The sequence below is a fragment of the Epinephelus lanceolatus genome, chromosome 18 (assembly GCF_041903045.1).
Source record: "Epinephelus lanceolatus isolate andai-2023 chromosome 18, ASM4190304v1, whole genome shotgun sequence".
Taxonomy (NCBI): domain Eukaryota; kingdom Metazoa; phylum Chordata; class Actinopteri; order Perciformes; family Serranidae; genus Epinephelus; species Epinephelus lanceolatus.
Window position 1 is genome coordinate 9584216 of NC_135751.1, and position 20897 is coordinate 9605112.

General features: G+C 40.3%; 1 protein-coding gene across 2 annotated transcripts; it reads right to left on the bottom strand.

Moving 5' to 3' along the window:
* Nucleotides 1-1355: 1355 nt before the first annotated feature.
* On the bottom strand, nucleotides 1356-20724 carry sh2b1 (SH2B adaptor protein 1). Of its 2 annotated transcripts, XM_033644858.2 has the most exons (10): nucleotides 20439-20722; nucleotides 15617-17741; nucleotides 12975-13076; nucleotides 11992-12083; nucleotides 11810-11892; nucleotides 10816-10971; nucleotides 10283-10494; nucleotides 10024-10198; nucleotides 7109-7199; nucleotides 4696-4852 (listed from the first exon to the last, which is right to left on the bottom strand). In XM_033644858.2, the coding sequence occupies exons 2-10, from the start codon at nucleotides 17342-17344 to the stop codon at nucleotides 4831-4833; spliced, it is 2661 nt and encodes an 886-aa protein (XP_033500749.1). In that variant the 5' UTR covers nucleotides 17345-17741; nucleotides 20439-20722; the 3' UTR covers nucleotides 4696-4830. The 2 variants fall into 2 exon arrangements, with proteins under 2 accessions (XP_033500748.1, XP_033500749.1); XM_033644857.2 differs by lacking the exon at nucleotides 7109-7199 and having other exon boundaries at nucleotides 1356-4852; nucleotides 20439-20724.
* Nucleotides 20725-20897: the final 173 nt, after the last annotated feature.

Below are 20897 nucleotides of genomic sequence, written 5' to 3' on the forward strand. Positions count from 1 at the left end.
AGTCATTTCTGACATTTTTCTCTTATTGGTTTAGATTCATGTCAATCATTTATCCGACGAGCTGTCCTGACAGAGGTCATGTGAGGAAACTGATGCTAGAGAATGTTGTTCATTAGTTTTAGAAAGGAAATTACGAATTAGAAATTTATTGACACAAATATGAGCTGGATTAAATATAGTTTTATCCCCATGACAAGCAATAGAAAATATTTTAAAAGCTCCTTCTTAACTGACGAAAAGGGAATGAAGAAAAAAGAAGAAATACAGCAACAAGAAAAACAAAACTATAAATACACTAAACATAAAGTGTTTTAAGTACATAGCTACTATTTTACTAAATATTAAAACAGCATAAAATGTCATTCCTGACCTCAGAAACAGTAGAGACAAATAATAACTTTAATAATAATAGCTTTATCCTTATCTTTCAACCACATCTCACCGTTTTCACATGCAGAGGAAGACAGTGCAATGTGGTTGAAAGCTCATTATAGTCTTAAATTTTTGGCCACTACAACAGCTTTAGACAACAAGGAATAGGCAGTCTGTTGGTTGTTCTTCTCCCTCATTAGCCAGACATCAAACCAGTGGCTGTTGTATGAATGTGACATTTTGTGAGACACGACCTTTTGCCCCTGAGATTATGAATAATACCTATTAAACTCTACATTGACCTACTGTGTTATTCACACAGTCAATCTGTCAATAAACACAGACGCCCTGCTCTAGATCAGGTTACTGACTGCAAAAGTGATCAATTTTACGCTGACGACCAAATCTCAAAAATGACTAAAAAAGTGTCTGGAATAGGCCTATAGTATTTCGCAAAATCTCGTAGATTTTTAAGTTTAAATTGTTGTTTATTTAATCCATGAAATGAACTCGAACCACTAAACCTCTTCAATCTGACCATGAGGTAGACTGCACAGGGCCCCCACAAAGAAAGAAAGAAAAAAAACCTGCACAGACTCAATATTTAGTCAAGTTGTACCATTATCCTTCAATGTTGCCAGAGGGTCACTTACACTTTTCTGGATTGGAAAATAAATATAAAAGCCAAGTTCCAACAGTATTTTCCCCTGTAATGGAAGACTGTGGGGACATCGACTTAATTAAAGTTTGAATCATTTCATTCTTCTTTTGGAGCCCAAACGATTTTAAATCTGAATAATACAACTGGTGAATTACATTGTTTTTAATATCTGGTGAAATAGTTATTATTGAAGGAAAAAAAGAAAAATGACAATATAAAAGCTGATTTATAACTTTTCAACAGAAGTGCATCCCTAATAGTGTATGTGATTTACAAATAACATTTCCATCTTTGAGAGTGAGAAAAAAAAGACCACACGCTGTTGTATGTTTCACTATATTTATATTATATCATTAAATTCAATGTAGTACCTGAAACTAACCACACAGGGTGGACAGACAACACTGCCCGCCCTCAACACACGGTCCCAGCAAAGAGAGAAAAGAGACAGAGAAAGGCACAAAGAGTTTTGAAACTGAGAAAAGGACACTGAACATGATGATTAAGCTGGGGGGTGGGGGGGGGGGTGGGGGTGTTGAGGTGCATATAGACAAATACATGAGCAAAGAAAAGACTGATAGAAATGACTGGGTGGGTTATATGGTGCATAAAGAAACAGGCAAGCTCTAAACTGAATGATAAATGAAGACAGGGCAACACAAATGCAGGCTGATGACGAAGACGACAGACACAGAAAGGCACAAGTAGAAAAAGTAGGTATTTTCACTGACATTTTCTGCTAATTGTATATTCTTTTTACCCTTGATGAATGGAGGATGAGGTTGAGGAGGAGAAGACAGCATGAAAAGAGTGAGGATACTGTAACCTTGAGAATGAGGCATTATAGCAAATCTTATATATATTTTTGTTTCCTTCTTTTTATCCCAAAAATAAAAAAAGGCACAAACACATTTTCAATTACAAGATGGAGTCGGAACAAGTGTTACATGGAGTAAGCATACAAAATAAAAAGATGTCTTAAAAACAAATAAAATTAATACTATTATTCTGACCGTCATTATTATTATCATTATTATTATTATTTCCATCAATATTATTGTTATTGGTATCATCAATAATTTCTCTCCCAGTTCAGCTTTTTTTTTCTTAATGTCAGAGAGAAAAAGAAGAGAGAGAGAGAGAGAAAGAAAGAGAGACATTTACTGAGTGATGCTGCTGAGTGTGACTGAGGTAAATGTTTCCTGCCTGCTCTACTTCATGTGCCACTTAGACCCAAAACATTTCTCTGTTGTGTTGCGATGTCAAACCAAACTCCACTGAAAAATCAGTCACTTTTATGCTGTCTGGAAAATGTGTTCTTTTGAGAAACATTTATACAGATAAAATCCCTTTTTAAAACATTTTAATCTGACCACAATCTTGTTCAACTAATATTCAAGAAAATGGGCAGTAGAGTTGCAACTAACATCATGTTATTTTGCTATTAATTGTTTAGTCTAGCAAATGCAAGAGAAGTGTAAAACCACACACACACACACACACACACCAGTCACTTGAACTTGCAATTTCTTGCTCCAAATGTTTTCTGCTTGTTTAGTTTTATATATATCTCTATTTAGTCATTCTTTTACTTAATCTATATGTACTATTGCTGTCTTTGGGCCACTGCAAAAGCTGGATTTCCCCTCTGGCGATTAATAGAGGTTTACCATATCCTAATCTCTTTAAACAGATGTCTGCATATGCATGCAGAATCTGCAGGTGATGGAACAATAGTCTAGTGTCGGAAGTGTTCTGGTTTCAGTTGTACACTGTTTGTAGTCCAAGTAGTATTGACCAATCACGTTTTAACAAAAGGTAAACAGTCCTTATGGAGAAGCAGAACACATTGGCCAAAATGCTATCTTGGAACCCATCGGCTATCATTTAACAACAAGTTAGGTTAATGTTAGCTTTTTCAAAAAATTGGCAGCATTCATATGCAGATATTTGTTTTTTAGAGATTAGCCGAAACGACTAGAGCACTAAGGAAGAAATGTTGGCCCCAATATCCGCTGGCTACTACGAATCAGCCCGAAATACTGGCCCTCACTCCCAGAGGCTTTGTCGTCATCAGACAATAGCCAATGGGTTCCAAGACTTATCTTATCTTAAAATGTTGTTCAAAATTTCTAAGAGCTGTAGGTGTGGTCTTCAAAACATTTTATCTGAAACAAAAGTCTAAAGATATTAAATTTACAATCAAGTAAATCAAAAAGCAGCAAATTCTCACATTTCACAATCTGGATCCAACAAATATTTTTTGCTTGATAAATGAAAACATATTTAAATCACAGACTGTATAGAGAAGATGGACAATATGACAGTTCCCCCGAAATGAAGCCAAAACATCTTGATCACCACAATATAGGTCATACACCTTGCCCCCTTCAAGTCAGCTGATTGGACGTGGGCGAGTAGATAATGGCTAAATTTTCATTTTTGGGTGCCCTATCCCTTTAAACTTCAAGGTACACCTCAAATAATTTTTTCCCATGGTTTCTGTAATCTTAGGTAGTTTTTATGATGTAATCTTAGGTAGTTTTTATGATGTTTATACTGATGTATGTTCAAGTGTTTGTTTTTCGGAATCAATTCAATCCACAATTGGTCGGACAGGTGTTTGGGTGGTAACACGACACGGCGGAGATCGCTACTGCGCAGACTCTGGCTCCAAATGACATCACCAGCGCAAGATAGCAGAATATTCTGGCTTTATGTTTGTACAGTGGAGTTAAGTGGAGACACGTCGTCCATCTTTATGTACAGTCTAAGACCTAAATCAACATTAGTGTTCTTATTATTATTTTACATTCAACCATACATTGTGTTTATTCAAAATTCACATTTCAGTTTGGCCTTGTAGTTCTTCCAATCAAACGAGCATAACCATGTATTGATGTTAATAAGCTACATGTAGAACCTTTGAAACAATATAATCTTTTAAATAGAGGTTGCTGAGACGTGGTCTCTGTAGCAGTAAGAGTAAAAGTTTTGGGTCTACCTGCCACAGTACAGATGTCTGTAGAGTATGTTTGGCCTCTGGCTAGCGTGTGCTGTCTTGGCAGGACCACTGTGAGGTATCAGGACTGCTGGCTTCACAGCGCTCGAGCTCTCAATGCTGTTCACGTACGAGAAAGAGCCTGCTACTGTGAGTCGTACCGGCAAAAACAAAGCTTATCTGACTAAAAAAATAAAATAAAAGAAATGTACCGCTATAGTTAGTGTTGTAAAGCTGCTCTCACCCATCTCTCCATCTGCTTAGTCTTCTCTCTCTCTCTCGTATAGTGTTAGTACTTTTACACCTCCTCCTCCTCCTCCTCTTCTCCTCCACCTTGCTAACAAAAGAAAAATACTGGTTATGAATGGCTATGATGTACGCCGCCTCATCCAATCTCACATTTGCTCACACACACACACACTCAAACATAAACACACATACACACTCCTCCTCCCCCTCCTGGTCTTCCCTTCATCAGAAGAAGGAGTATTGGTTGTCGATGGCACGGGGCGCCCTCGCTCCGTCCCTCTCTTCTCCCTCCACAGCTTCTAGTTGGCGGAGGGGAGTGTCCCTGTCCCTCTCCTCCCAGTCCTCCACTCCTCCTCCGCTACCACCTCCGCTGCCTCCACTTCCTCCTCCTCCTGCTCCTCCTCCTGTCGTCGCCATCGTCACCACTGGCGCGCCTCCTCCTCCACCTCCTCCACCTACTCCTCCTGCCTCCATCTCGTTTCCTCTCTCCTGGGGAGGAGTTGGGGGCGGCGGCCGGCCTGGCGGCAGTGGAGGAGGCTGAGGTGGGCTACGGGGTCTGCTGGTCAAGTCTGCATGGAGCAGAAACAGATGAGAGAAAAAGAAAAGAAAGAAAAAAAAGGGGGAAATGAGAGAAAAGTGTAAATAAAGAGAGGCAGAGGAGGAGGAGGAAATAAGGCCAAAAGTGTAGTGAAGGAGTGAAGTGACAGCATAGTCGGAGGAGAGGAGGGTGAGAGGCAGGAGAGAAAAAAAGAAAGTGACAGTGAGTGGCTGGTTAGGTGGAAGAAGTCTGCAGTCATGGAGTCCATGGGGGTCATGGAGGCAGTCCGATTCAACAAACACACAAACACACACACACACACACACACACACACACACACACACACACACACTGTTTTAACACTGTTAGGCAATGTAATCCATAGTAGAGATGTACACAGACAATCCAGAGCAGGGCTGCTACTGATAACTTCTTTAATTAATTCATTCACATCAGAAAAATGTCCCTCATAATTTCCCAGAACTCGTCGTGATGTCTTCCAAACAACTTGTTTTGTTTGCCCAAAACCAAAATATATTCAGTTTACCATCAGAAAAGACAAAAAAAGCACCAAATCTTCGCATTTGAGAAGCTGGAACAGGAGAATTTAAAAAAATGTGACTTTAAAAATGTACTGATTATAAAAATAGTTTGACCAACTAATAATTTATGCTTAAATCCAGGATTTCCTGGCGTGTATTACAATGAGGGCATGAAATGTCTCTTTTAAATATCCTGATAAAATATTAAACTTCAGGGGAAAAAAAGATATGCAATTGATTAAACTAAAAGCTAGCAGCTAAATTAATAGTAAGATGAGACTGATGTGTTTGATTCAGGTCAGCAGGTAATCTACTGATCGATGACTCTAGATTCACTTCACATTTACTAATAAGAGCTTTAAAGGGAAACCTAAATTAAGAATTCCAATATGGTATTTACATGACCAAGAATATTTAATCAATATCTGTGAACATGAGCTGGTCTTTTTTCAACGGCAGTATCCAGAGAAGTCTCAAACTTGTGATGTCATCAAGTATAAAGTCTGGAGCTGCTACACAGACAATGAATCTTATTCATACTTATATTTTTTCTTCTTATACTTAATGACATCACAAATTCAGTTTTAGCACCCTTGTTTTTAAATTCGGGAGAGCATTGTTCATATAAAGGGGCAGACTTACAGCTGAGCCTGTCACTGTCAGATGGAGAACACATTTTACTCAACTAAGTCAATGTAGAGTTGGGGGCACTGGGGAATAGAATCACAGAGCATGAATTTATCACTCCAATTTACAACTGTCCACAAGATGGAGCACGGAAAGAAGGCGCAGCATACAGTATAATGTCTGGGAATGGGCAAGCCACCACACTTTTAATACGGAATGTCGATAACCAGAAAAAGAATATGCTTTTTAAATTTAATTTCCTTCACCAAGAGGCCTCTAAAGTAGTCACTTGCTCAAAAGATTAAGTCTGAACATATTTGAACCCAAAAAGTATTTTTATGTTTAATTCAAACATAACCCAAGTAGCGTAATTCTAAATTAAAAGTTGTACAATAGTCTGTAAGGCAGCAAACACCCTTACAAGTATCTGTCATTTCTCTATCTACACATAGATAACTGTCTATAGATGGATTACTATAGCAACCCAAACTGTTTCCTCACATAAGTATCTACTCCACATTATTGAAGAAAAAAATAATTGCTCTTTTTAGTAAGGAAACAGGTCATGAAGTGCATCAGATGAACAGTGACATACAGACTGAATACTTAAGTTTTTTCAGGTTTGAACGGTATTCTGAATTTGAAATAAAAAGTGACAGTCCTGTTGGCATCAGACCATCATTTCTCTCCACTGTGCAGAAAAAGACATTATGTTCAGCCTACGTCACATCTGCACAGCTTGTTGGTGAGTTCCAACTCTGTGGTGGGCAAGTTTAAATTAAAATTAAGTTTTCTAGATTAAAAAAAAGAATAAAAGAGTAATCAATGATCAATCAGTTCTTTTAGTATTGCACTTAAGTCTTATTTTCTCTATTTATTCTTTTCTTTCTTTATTCATTTTTTATTTATTTTTGTAGTTTATTTATATCAGCTTCTGTCCTGCAGAATCACATTGCCAAATTTAAATGCATATTGTGTTGAAATAAATAACAAAAAAACCTGACGTGTCAATGTGTCTGATCTCAATAAGCACATTAATTATTCACCCACTCACTCCCAGACAAAAACTCTCTCTCTTTCTCTTGCTCTCTCTCTCAGCCGAGTCCGGTCTCACTTACACACAGTCAGAGATGGGGGTAGATGGAGAGTCAGGATGGCGCGTAGTGATGGCATCACAGACTGTAGGCCGACTGCCTGCCCTGTCCCGGCCTGCAAGGGATGAGCCAACGGATACAACAGACAACAACAACAGAGAGGTCAGAACAGAGATGGGTGCTGTAACACATGAGCAGATGGAGAATGCTGCGTGTGAGTGTGAATATTTGTGGTTAGTTTCTATTACTAACAATCACTTTTAACACATTTCACACGTTGAACTTTTACTGTGAAGCCATTTCTATTTAAGAAATAAACGAGCACAGTGTGATGCTTCTTATATAAACAAACAGATGTTGTTTGAGATCTACAGCTACATGGAGAAGAGAGGAAGAGCAAAGGATGACATGAGAGATGAGGAAAAAGAGTTAAGATGTGGCTGGTGTCTTCTGTTAGATATCATGCAGTATGTGTGTAAAAACAGCTGAGAGAAAGATGTGACCAGCATGCATGTGCACACAGATAAAAACACATTTGATGGATTTAGATCGAGCACACACACCTTGATAGTAATTTCCCAGATTTCTACAGGCAGTGAACACCTTAAGACTAGCTCCAACTAAGCACATGCTAACACACAACAACAATTGAACTGACTGACTTGTGTATGTAGTTCAGGGTTTCCCACACATTAATTTATTTGTGGCGGCCTGCCAAGCTTAAAACATCTGCCACCACATTTGATTTTCTATTTCTGCAGCTGGACTGATCATTAGGAGCGCTGTTGGAATACTGTCAGTAGTTGCTCCACACTGTCGCAGCGCAAAGCATACTCTAGGCGCAAATGGGGCAGCAGAACATCAAACACAGTGAAAGTGAAACTTACACGCACATTGCACTGGTTTAAAAATTTGCTCTCACTCACACACTGCTGAGCTGCTCCTCTCGTCTATTGATCTGATCAGCTCTGACTGAATCAACTGATCAATTACTCATCCCACAACTCAAAACTCTAAAAGCTGTTGCTAAGGAAAAAAGAAGAGTTCTGCCTGTGCTGCATTCGCAGACCTGCAAAAACCTCCAAATTTAGAGAGGTAACAGACTGCTACACAAGGACACTCGGGCAAGAAAAAAAATCATGGATTCGCCCGCTGTAATTCTGAGGGATTGAACCACACACAGAAAAAACAGTAGGTTGATTGATGCACATTATGTAGACTCAAAGTTCACAAGTATGAGTTCCACTTGGAAACTTTTAGCCTAGACAGTCTGCAACATATGCTGAAGTAAGCACAACAAACTGATTAGCAATCAGTCACACTATGTCAAGCACAAATGAAACAGCGGATTTGGGAGACCCGCCTGCAGGTTTCAGCTACTACAGAGGATCGTGTCTATCTTTGACACTTGCACTATTGTCTGCTCAAAATGAATAAAAAGGATCTTTATGCATTTGGTCATTTTCCGCTGTACCGAACTTGCACCTAACCATGATTTCTCTGTACAGTTATAACCCTAATAGCTGACTGTACTGAACTCTCTCTAGGGGTCTGCTGTACAGGATGATTGGTCCCTGATGTCTGTTACTTGGATTCATTGGGAGACTGACACCTTAAACAACTCAAGGTTGTCATTCGCATTGCAAGGAAACTAATTATGGACTAATACATATAAACATAAACAGAAAAAAAACACAAGCAAATCCTCTTTCCCACCAGATACTTGTGCACTACACATGTAACCTGTATCCCAGTAAGAAAGAGGAAAAACCATGGTTTACACTATTTCAATTGATGATTTTGACCTAGTTTTAGTTGTTGAGTTGCTGCAACCCCCTGAGTATTCCTGCTACCCGTGCTCCATGCCATGTGTGCAGAAAATAATAAACAGATAAACACATATATTTAAAATTTAATTTTTTCAGTACTATGTTCTTTAAAAGGTCATGGCACATTATTTTTAAATATTGTTTTTATATGCCCCATGCCCAGCCAACACAGAATTTGACCAGTTTCAAACTACAGTGGATTTACTTCATACTTTTCTACTCATGCTACAACTTGGTGGCCTGTGCTTCAAAGCTCTTAACCTCTGATGCACCAACGCTATGTGCAAATAAAATTAACTTAATTAATTTTCCTTACAGCTTCTATCCAGTTGTGTTTATCTCCTCCCACCAGGTATACCCAAACAAAAATGATGTTCTTCTCCACTGGAAGAGTTAGACAAAGCCTGTTTATTTTTATTTCAAAATTAATCTGGGGGCATTTTATACCTTTATTTGATAGTAACAGAGGAGAGAGACAGGATACGTATGGAAAGGGAATGAATGACATACAGCAAACAGTCCAGCCAGCTGGGAAATGAACTGGAGACTCACTGCCCAGGGCGTTTGTTTCACTAACCTGCTATTGGGTCACCCAAACAAAGCCTGTTGGTGTTTCTGATGGGTGCTTAAATTTAATGACAGACATCTCCTCTTTTGAATCTCAGATCGCAAGGATTAATAATTACCACATTATTTATCTAAAGAAAGAAAAAATTCCTGCCTTTTTTTGTTTTATGAAAATGTGCTTCTTCATTTATGCAAAGTTGCTGACTGCAAGAGAGCCACAATGCTCAGTGCTCACTGCTGATTAACAGCTGCAGGTTGGAAAATAATGACATTAAGAAAGAAGTGTGTTTTGTTTTCTCATAGGCTGCATCACTGATGAACTGACACAACTCTGCTTGCTGTTTACGAGAGGCTGAAACTGTTTACTTACATGCTGCATATAAAGATATTCATAATCCAAGCAGCTGAAACATAAGGAGGGAGTCCTGGTCTGATTTATTTATCTTTTTTTTGCCCAGCACAACTTTTTTCTTCTATTATTACAGACTGATCGGACAGACTGATCTTTTCTTTATATATTTGGAGGGTGGAGTTCACTCGTACCTGGCTGTCGAACAGCGGTGGCACCCACGAAGCTGATGAGTGTGACGTCTGAGGCGCCACCGGACTCCAGGGGGATCGGGTGCACCCGGAAGTGCTCCAACATGTCAAAGATGGACTGGAACCAAAGGTGCTGCACTCTGCACTGACCGTCCTCATTCAGGGACAGACGAAGGTGCTGAAGGGAAGAAAACAAAGTAAGACAAATTTCAGAACATTTACTTATTTGTCTTAACACACACAGCTGACTTCCCGGACTCACCTTGGCCTTGCCCTGAAAGTTAAAGGTGAGGACATATTCTCCACGCCTTGTCTCGCTCTGGCGAACCAGGAAGACACCGTGGCTCGCCGGGCCTCCGGCCAACACCAGCTGAGCAGCTTTGAGACGGGACAGGGTGCCGTGGAACCACTGACACTCACTGAGTGGGTGCTCTACTGCCTCTGCAGTGGTCACCTCCGAGAACAGGAAGGATCCTGGATGGATGAATGGTACATATAATATTTTAGTGCTTTAAAGTTTAAAAGATGGTTCATGTAGGATTTTAAAAGCAAGCAAGTATCCAAGTGCTAGAGATATCGGCTGAAGAGATGTCTGCCTTCTCTTGAAAATATATGGCACTCAGAGTTACTCAAGACAATCCACAGACCTTGTTGTGTCCAACATGTCCAACATTCAAAAACTCACACCAAAACAATCTAGACTGATAGGCACCACTACAGGTAAAAGGAAAATATGTATTTTTCATTTGGGGGTGAACTGTCTCTTTAAATAAAATGTCTTTGGATCATAGTCACCTGTGGCGTCTGGCGTCTCGGCAAAAGGTGTGCCCAGACTAGCTCCACCTCCGCCAAGAATCCGACTGTCTGGTTCGTCGAGAGGGGCTCGAGGTGGTAGTTCGGGTGGAAGAGGATCCATCAGAGGTGAGGAGCCTCCAATACCTCCATAACACACTGAGACAACAAAAAAATCACCAAAGAGAGGTGTAAACTACATCATAAAGCAGATAAACATACATACAGATGCCATTTACTTGACTTTTTGTGTTTGTGATTTGTCCCTTCATTATTTTACCTCTTTCTTATGTGATGTAATGTGATTTTATGTTGTCATGTAAACTGCTTTTGATGACTGTCTGCTTAACATTTGCATTTTATATGTCCTACTTTGCATGATGCTGCCTTACTCTTTATCCTGTTTTGCTTTCTCTGGTTCTAGTTTTACATGTTGTGTGTTTAATTCTTGTTTTATTGGCTAATTTAACATCTGGCCAAGGGACAAGGGTTGGAAAAAGTGCCTGTTGGCAAACACTGGTATATTTACAATGATGCTGATCAATGTGTACTGTCTCTGAAAATAAACGAATTAAATGTTACAGCTACAAACCAGGCTTAAGTAGTTTACAATTACAAGTCTCACAACCAGGGTTCAGAGCCAGATATCTGGTAATTTAACAAGACAAAAGACACTCAAACTGAACAATAATGACTACTGTACACTATTACTCACAGATCTTGCTAAGTCACCTGCCACACCTTCACAAGTCTGCTTTCAAATTGTGTATATTCTCTCACAAAGCCTTCATGTTAACAAAAACATCTTAAAGAAGTGCTTGTTTCATTCACAAGGTGGAATCTTCTAGCTAATTATGAGATCAAGTGTTGGCAAAATGACTTTTTTATGTTATGTGTCACTAGTAATAAAAGGAAGTTTATGTTACTCTCTAAACACTGCAGCCCCACTGTACTGCAACACACTGTAAAGCTCACAGTATCAGTATCACGGATGTACCTTGTGAAAGACGGTCAACAATCTCAGGCGTCCCACTGATGTCCAACGGCCCCACACACACACCTTCAGCATCTTCCTGTTCACTGTGGTGGAGAGAAAGTAGGTAGTAACCTAATATTGTCCCACACGTTGCTCGTCCCAAACATTAATGCCCCACGTGCACCCAGTCATTCTTTCAGTACCTGAGACAGATGCCGTTCCTGATGTCACTCAGCCAGGCTCTCATCTGTACAGCATCGCGTGTCTCAATCACGTACTGTGCCGACCCTTCCAGCTGGAAAGTATTAAAAGAAAGAAGGCAAAAATGAGGGGTGAAGCTGATATTGGTTAGTGGACAGTCCATCATTAAACTAAGTGCACTGACTGTAAAACTGCATCTCCTTTTACCCAAAGATCCTTGTATTTTCAGGTTATGTGCTTTAGTTGGTTCATATTCTAACACAGCAATTCCCCTACCATTATATTGGGGGCTAGCCAAACCAGCCAGACTGGCATTAATTACTGATTTCATTTATTTGCTTTTTAAAATAAATACATAGGTATTTATAAATAAACTTGACATATAAGGTTGAAATATTGTACCTTAATCATGTAACATTCAAGTATTGCATTTCTCATAGTGTGGTGTTATTATTCTGTTAGATTTGTTCTGTTTATCTGACTGTTTATCTTTTCATTGTTCTTTATCTTTCAATGACTGCATATTATTTATTTCAGTTGTATCATACGGAGTTGCAGCAGGATACACCTCCAAAAACCATTTAGTGTCTAGCAAAAATCGAAGGAAGTCAAAAATATTTCAGTTCTTTAATAGAGACGACAACCATCAACATGACAGCAGAGACAATGCAGAGACATCAGCAATGCCTCTGGACCACCTGAGAAGCACAGGAACTGAGCGAGACTGCTGTTGAACTGGCTGTCACTCGCATCTCTGTGGTCAAACCAGCTGCTGCTAAAGTTTGAGTTTGGCATTCAATGAAAGGGCCAGGGATAAATGTGACTAGGTAAGCTTTTCAAAATAAGGCGTTAACACTGAGTATATACAAAATATGTATCAGTAAATTAGAGTAAATGGATTATATATGTACAGGAAGAATAACACATGTAATTGGTGAAGAAAAGTAAGACAGCAGAACTGATGGAGGGATGAAGAGGTGATTACCTGCAGCAGAAAGGTGTTCTCCTTATCAGGCACCTCTAGCGCTGTGGTGCTCCTCACATCCACGATTGAGCAGCAAGGGACAGTCAGCCGGGGCTTCGATGACTGGGGAGGCAAACCAATCAAAATCAGCGACTGCTGTTCCTCCATTAAAGTTTACTACTTAGTTATCACAACAAAAACTGAACTGTAAAAAACATAGCTGTTATACAGGGGGGTCATGGGCTGGAAAATTTTTTTGTCTTTGCAAGGAAGTCACTGCTGCCAACCAAGAAAAAGTACAACACATAACCCTCTGTAAAACTACAACTTGTTATTTTTACACTTTGTTTTTATGTGATTAAATAAGCCAGGCATAACATGTTAACTGTGAACTTCAGTGAAGCTGGTAAGTGGATTTTGTTACCTTTGGGCAGAGTCAGGCTAGCTGTTTCCCCCTGTTTTCAGTCTTATGCTAAACTGAGCTAACCAGCTGCTGGCTGCAGTTTGATATTTAGCATCCAGTCACAAGAGTGGTATCAATCTGAACATCTAATTTTCTGCAAGAAAGCAAATCGCTAAAAATGTCAAACTACTCCTATAAAGACACTTGCCAACCAGGGATTTTGTCATTAACTGTTTAATCTATAAAATGTAAAAGAAAATAAAAAATGCCCCTCACAACATCACAGAGTCAAAAGTCCAAACCAGTATACGAGTTTAAACTGGCTTGATTTCATGCAAACCAGTTGAACTGGCATTTGTCATTATGAAATGTTGTGGCTAAATAAAAAATAACCGACTTCAGCAACTTGTGTGGACAGTGTCATGGCGCTTGGCACTTGTATGGCATTAGTAATAAGCAATATGTCAACGTGAATAACATATTATGTTTGTTTATAAATGCTAGACTAGCGGAACCACTAGAGTCTGACAAGCTGTGCGCCATTTACTGCCAGGCCAAGGCTGAAACCAGCTTAGAGCTCGGTCTCTGCCTGTCTGTCTGCTTGCAGGTGTGTGTATGTGTCTGCTTGTCTCTCTGTTTAGACACTACTGACAAATATGTTGAATAAGTACGTAATTTAAAAAAACAAATCTGAATTTGTAAGAAATAAAATGTCAATAACACTTTCATTTTAATTTTCAAGTTGTTAGAAAACTGCATTTTAATTGTAAGGGTGACTTAAATAATTCTTTCATAAATGGAAAATCTGGCTACACTGTTTATATTGCATTTACTTTTTTTTTTTTTAATTTAAATTTTGAACCTGAGGTTGTTTTAACCGAACCAAATACATTAGATGTGACACACTGTTAGTCACTGCTTTGATTTGTGTGGTACCCCAGGGCTCAGTACTGGGCCCTCTTTTTTCCCTGCAAAGACATGCAGGCTGGGGATAGGTTAATTGGTGAATAATTGTGAAACTGAGTGTGAATGGTTGTCTGTCTTTATGTGTCAGCGCTGTGATAGTTTGGCGACCTGTCCAGGGTGTACCCCGCCTCTTGCCCAATGTCAGCTGGGATAGAGCAAAAAAGACAAGGACGAAGAACAAAAAAACCTATAAAATACTTACCAACATTATGAAAAGGGAATACTGAAAGGGATACTTTTCCCATTTTCAACCAGCTCTGTATTAAAATAATGTGTGTAATATGAATATGTATAAATAAACTGTGGTAAACTTCAGTCCATCTTACCAGCACCCAGATCTCCCTGCTCATCTCTTAACTCAAATTCGCTATATGATGCAATTTTCTCTGGCTCTGGGGCTGTTGCCTGAACTACAGATTGTACCTCCATATTTTTGGATGCCCATCACCACAGACACAAAGAGTATAGAAGCAGATCGAGAGAGAGACCCAACCCTCTCTCTCACTCTCTCAAACGCAGACCAAAGTCACATAGGCCTTTCTGACAGCAGACATTTTGAGCTATCATAAGGCGTTACTATAACACTAATGGTGGTTCTGCCCTATCAGGTGTTCCAGTGAGTATGACAGGTAGCAAGCATGCAAGAGACCAGCAACCTGGAAAAAAAGCAGCTAAATGGAATTCAGCCATCATTAATTTCATTATTCACACCTGTGTTTTTCCTACTGTGACAAGTCAAAATGTCCTCTGTGAAAAAGGCCTATGAACCAGTAAAACTAAGCAGCGTGGATCAAATATGAAACAAGATTCTGTTATCATGTCGCCTGTATACGTGACCCAAAATGTTTTCAGAAACATATTTTAGCTTACTGTTTAACTGTAATTTGAGATAATTTGGTACAAGCCAGCTGCCATATTGTTTCTTGTAGAAAAACAGCCAAGCTAAATTATGTCACACACCAGCAGGAGCATTTACTGGTCTGGTCTGGCACAGGGCATTCTGGTAGTTGTTGGTTTTCTGCCTCTTAAGCAAGCGCACATGCCACAGCCCTTTTCCTCTGTGTTATCTAGTCAAATAGCACCAATTTCAAACGTATTTACATCCTTCTACTGCATAGACAGCCTAGTTTTATGAAAAGACCATCTTTTCAGCAGTGAAATGCTTCTTTAAAAACAATATATTAAATAAAAAAGTGGGAGATTTTTTTACTGTCCCAACTCAAAAAGATAAATTAATTAATCAATGAAAACTTGTTCCAACTCTAGAAAACATGTTTTAATGTTTCACACTTACTTTAGGTGGAATGAAGAATTCCAAGTAGTACTCCTCTCCCCGCTCACCACCTTCTCTGTCCCTCTCTCTGAGGACCAGCCGACACTTATGCCAGCGTCCTCCTCTCCAGGGCACATTCCCTCCGCTGGGCAGAGGCTGCACTGGACCTGCCTGAGCTGCAGCAGATGAAGCTGAGGCAGCATTGTTGTTGTCCGTACCGTGATGCAGTAGACCAAACGAGAAGCCAGAGAAGCCAAGGCTTCCGCTCAACTCATCGCTGGATGAGCTAACAGTCACCCCACCCTCCCGCACCAACCGGCCCACCTTCCTTGGAGGTCCCACGTTGGCAGCAGCAGCGCTGCTTGGAGGCAGCGTGGAGGAGGCGGAGTGAGGGCCTGCAGTGGTCGGGGTGAGGACAGGAGGAGGTGATCGTGACAGTCTGAGTTTCTCCAGACGATGGCTCCATTTCTCCTTCTCACCTCCTTCGCCATTGCTCCGCCGCCTATCTCGGGCAGCCTCCGAAAGAGACAGAGAGGTGGCGCTGCTTGAAGATGAGGGGGGCAGCGAGGAGGAGGAGGAGTGGGGAAGGGAGAGAGGCATGGACAGGGATACAGGCATGGAGGAGGTGGGTGTAGGAGGCTGTGTACCAGAGTTCCTCTTTGAGGTTGAAACCAAGGTGGCGTCCTGCACACCCATAGTATAGCTGTAACTAGAGGGCATCTGACTCTGGGCTGAGTCACTGGAGGAGCTTCGCCAGTGCAGGATGCCTCGGACACTCCCCCGTACACTACGACCCACACTCCGCAGAGAAAAGCGCTTCTTCAGTTTGTTTTTGGAGGAGTTGGGCGTACTGTTACCTTTGGAGTCAGGCGGAGGAGTGACCGAGGAAGAGGAAGGTGGAATCTGAGGAGTGTAGGAGGGGTCAGCACTGTCCACCTCTGCAGACTCTGCTTCCTGCTCTTCTGGCTCAACGTCTTCCCCCACAGATGCTACTCCTAACCAGCTGTCCTCCTCTTCCTCAACCGGTGCTTCCCCATTCCCAGGGGCAATCATAGCCCCCCTCTCCTCACGCCTCCCGTTGTTCCCTCCGACTGAGGAGCAACATGACGATGATGAAGATGGAGGCAGGACTTGGCTGTGGGCATAAGAATCTTGAAACCTGTCCCCACTGCGGTTCTCCAACACCAGCCGTGCCGGTGCAGGCTTGGATAAGGCCCGTGTCGTGTTAGTCGGTGGACATGGGAGGACAGCTCCCCCAGACGCTGACAGGGGAGACACTGCTTCCTCTTCCAGGGAAGTAGCATCTGACTGGGGAGCCCAGCTCGCCATGTCATCCCTCCCAGAAGCACAGCTCTGCGGGAGCGCCCCCTCCAGCTCACTCTGAAAATGACGAACAAAGCGGTCGGTGAAGCGCCGGCAGAAGGCGGCCGCTGAATCTGGGGAGTAGTGGGGGTTTTCCAGGAGAAAAGCTCGAAAGTGGCGTGCAAAGTCACCGGCTGCAACGCGGGCATGGAGCTCACAGAATTCGGTCCAGCTCAGGCAAGGCGAGGGGGACGGTGTGGGGGTGTCTGACAGGGAAGACGGGTGAGCCTGGGGTGGAGGGCTCACCAAAGGGGGTAGAGGGGGTGGCCGAGGGGAAAGGGGCAGCAAAGAGGGAGATGGAGGGGATGGAGATGGGGAGGGTGAGGGAGGTAAAGGGGAGGAGTTTGCCGCCCGCGGGCTGGGCGGGGTTAATAGAGAGCCATTCATTCTGATTGACTTGATGGTCTATCAAATCACTTCAAACATACAACAGAGAGCTGAAGTGATTGCACAGCTGGGATAACTGACTGGGGGCAAACACAGCACATTGGTCTAATAATTTACAAATGAGTGTGAATTGAAGTGTTGTGCACAGCCCCATCCAAAATGAAGACATAAAATGCACCGGACCCATGGAAGATGGGGTTAAAAGAGGTCAAATATCTCCAAGGCTAAGCTTTTGCTACATTATTTTGTGAATTTAAATACTTTATCTTTTCAATAAGAAAATACTGGATTCAGACAGCCAGTAGATGGATGAGTAGAGGTGGTTAGATGTGTGGGATTTACAAAGTCTGCCCCTTCTTCACCGTCTGTCATACATCCAGAGAAGCGTGACCACATCCTGTAAAGACACAGAAACAAACTAAAGTTCAACTTCAATTTATTTATACTGCAAATCACCCAGAGGGTCTCTGGATTCTTAACAGGATCAAATATTAACAACAGAAGGACACCACACAAAAACATGAAACAGACTGCAGCAGCAGGACTAAGAATGAGAAATTTAGAAAGTTATTAGAATACAACACAAAAAGAAAACAACAACAAAAAAGATGGGCTTTTAGCCTGGATTTAAAAAAAAAATCTCAACAAGGCTTCCCGGAATTGCAGTAGGAGTTTATTCCAAAGGCCCTAACCCTGAAAAAGCATCGAGAGAACATATATGACAAGGATGGAGCCTTGTGAGACAGAGGATTTTGAAATCAGGTCTGGCTTGTGTTGGAAGCCAACTTCTTCAGTCTTGTGAGGACTCCCTCTTGTAAGACTACAAAAAATGCCTTTTATCGACAAGAATTTTAGCATTTGTAATAGGACAGAGTTTGACTATGTTACATAGATGGAGAAGACAGATTTGTTAATATTCTTCTTGATATGTGGTTTAAAGGTAAGAGAGGAAACAAAAACTATTGCCACATTCTTCACTGTGTGGCTCTGCGATACTGTGTAGCCATCAGAACTAGGTACTTTTTTTCTTACCTCTACTCCATTACATTATATAGCAAAACATTGTATTTGTTACTCCACTATGTTTATTTGATAGCCATAGTTGGGAGTTACTTTACAGACTAACAAAATATATGATCAGTTTACAATTATCAAGTATTATAATACATTCACTACACAGCAGCATATTAAAAACTAATAAAAATAAGATCCAGCTCCATAAACTACATCATCAAAATTCTTATTACAAGTTTATGCATTAATCATTATAATCCAATAATCTCATGTAGAGTTGTTCAAAGTTGTTCTGCTGCATAATGAGTACTTTTTAAGATAAGATATGTTACTCCTTCACTGATTTCCAGAGGGGACCTTTGGATGTTGCAGCACCACGAGGACACAAAAATAAGTACAGATAAATAGAGAGGAGTAGAAATGGAATAAATAATTATATGAAATAAAAATAGAAGGCAATAGAAACTATAAAAGAGCAATCAGAATCATAGTCATGATTGTGATACTTGTACTTAAGGAAGACTCTTTTGGACCTTTAATGGAGTACCTTTATTTGTAATTGAATATTTTTACTTGAATAAAGGATTTTAGTACTACTACTTCTACTGCATACTCTAAACAAATCAATTCATTTACAGAGAGCAAACCTGCATTAAAAATGTTGTATTTTGAGGATGAAACATTTAAGTTGCCTCATGCCCGGTTAAATGACCTGATGTTTACCTTGCTAAGTTTATTATTGCTTGGTATCACAGTTAAATGTTATTTGTAATTATTGTAAACCTTTCTATATCTGTTATCGTTATCAAATGAGGTAAATAAACAGTTGGTCAAATGGCAGGGGTGGAAATTAAATGTATTTGCTCAAGTACTGTACACAAGTACAAATTTGAGGTACTTGTACTTCATCTGAGTGTTTTCTCCTATAACCACTTTATACTTCAACTCCACTATATCTCAGAGGGAAATGTTGTACTTTTTACTTCACTACATTTATCTGACAGCTTCAGTTACATTACAAATTAAGATTTTTGTAAACAAAACATATAAAAAATGCACAAGTACAGTTAAAATTTAGTTGATTGACAGAAAATTTATTTGACACTATTCTGATGGTTGAAGTGATTTTCCACGTAAAAGCATTTCATGGTTCCAGCTTCACAAATATTAAAATTTGCTGCTTTGCCTTTTAATCATTTGAATAACTGTCTTGTATTGATAATAATGTTGAGGTTTGGACTCTTGTTTGGACAAAAAAACACTGTAAAGATACCACTTTGGGGCCTGGGTAATTGTGACAGCATCACTATTTTTTACAAACCACATAAGCTATCAATTAATGGGGGAAAAAATGAGCAGATTAATCCATGATGAAAATAATCATTACTTATTAGTTCAAATGAACTTCACCTCAACCAACTACAACAGTAAAATCCTGCATTTACACTTATATGTGCGAAATAAATAAACTATATCATATATAATAGTAAAACAGTCACAGGGGGCATCTTTCTCCCTTTAATACTTTAATTACAATGTCCTGATTACACTTACATACTAATAGCATTTTCAATGCAGGACCTTTACTTAAAACAGAGTATTCTTACAGTGTGGTATCAGTACTTTTACTGCAGTAAAAGATCTGAATACTTTCTCCAACACTGTTAAACAGATTAATGCTTGCTAACTTAAAGTAATGTGTCTTAACATCACATTCTCACCCGCTAGCTTGCTAACATGAACTAGCAATGTGTGAGTCTTGCTCATTCAGCTTTCTCTTAAGACGTGTAACGTTAACGTTCGCTAGCTAACAATAGCTAACTAACGTCAGCTTGCTTAAGACCTGTTGTTAATAAGCATCGTTATTTAGCACTGTTGGTTAGATATATCTCATTTTGTTGTGGCTACTGTAAGCTGTCGCCGGGATGGCCACACATTAAATCATCCAACAAGCGAGCAGCTATCACGAAAAATTCTTTGCGAGCTAAGCTAACCGTTAGCCAGTTAGCTTAGCTATTAATAAACCAGCTAGCTAGCTATCAATATTGCTTCACCACAACGTTGTGTGTGTTTTCTCTACCTGTACATCACAGTCCACTGGTTTCATCCGTGTCTTTGTGATAAAACATGGCACACATTTCATCATTCTTTCAGTCTACATAACGGAATAATCATTCTCCGTAAAGATTGTTGTTGTTGTTGTTGCTAAATATGAATATTGCTATGCCTTTTGCCTGGACCCGTTCTTCTCGCACTGCCCCTGGTCCTCGCGATAGTTGATTCGGTGGGTCGGTGTCCGTTCGTTGACAGTTACCGTTAAAAAAACGGATGAGTCGTTTCCCAAAAACTGAGAGGGTAAACAGTAGTACGACCGGGGGAACCAGAGAAGTACACCGACACACCTCTCCCACCCTTTCATCCCTCTCTTACAAACAAACAAACAAACTACAGTAAAAGTAGGCTACTAATAGCACACTGTGAAAATACTCTGTTACAAGTAAAAACCCTGCATTGATACTATTGATACTAATACTATTTA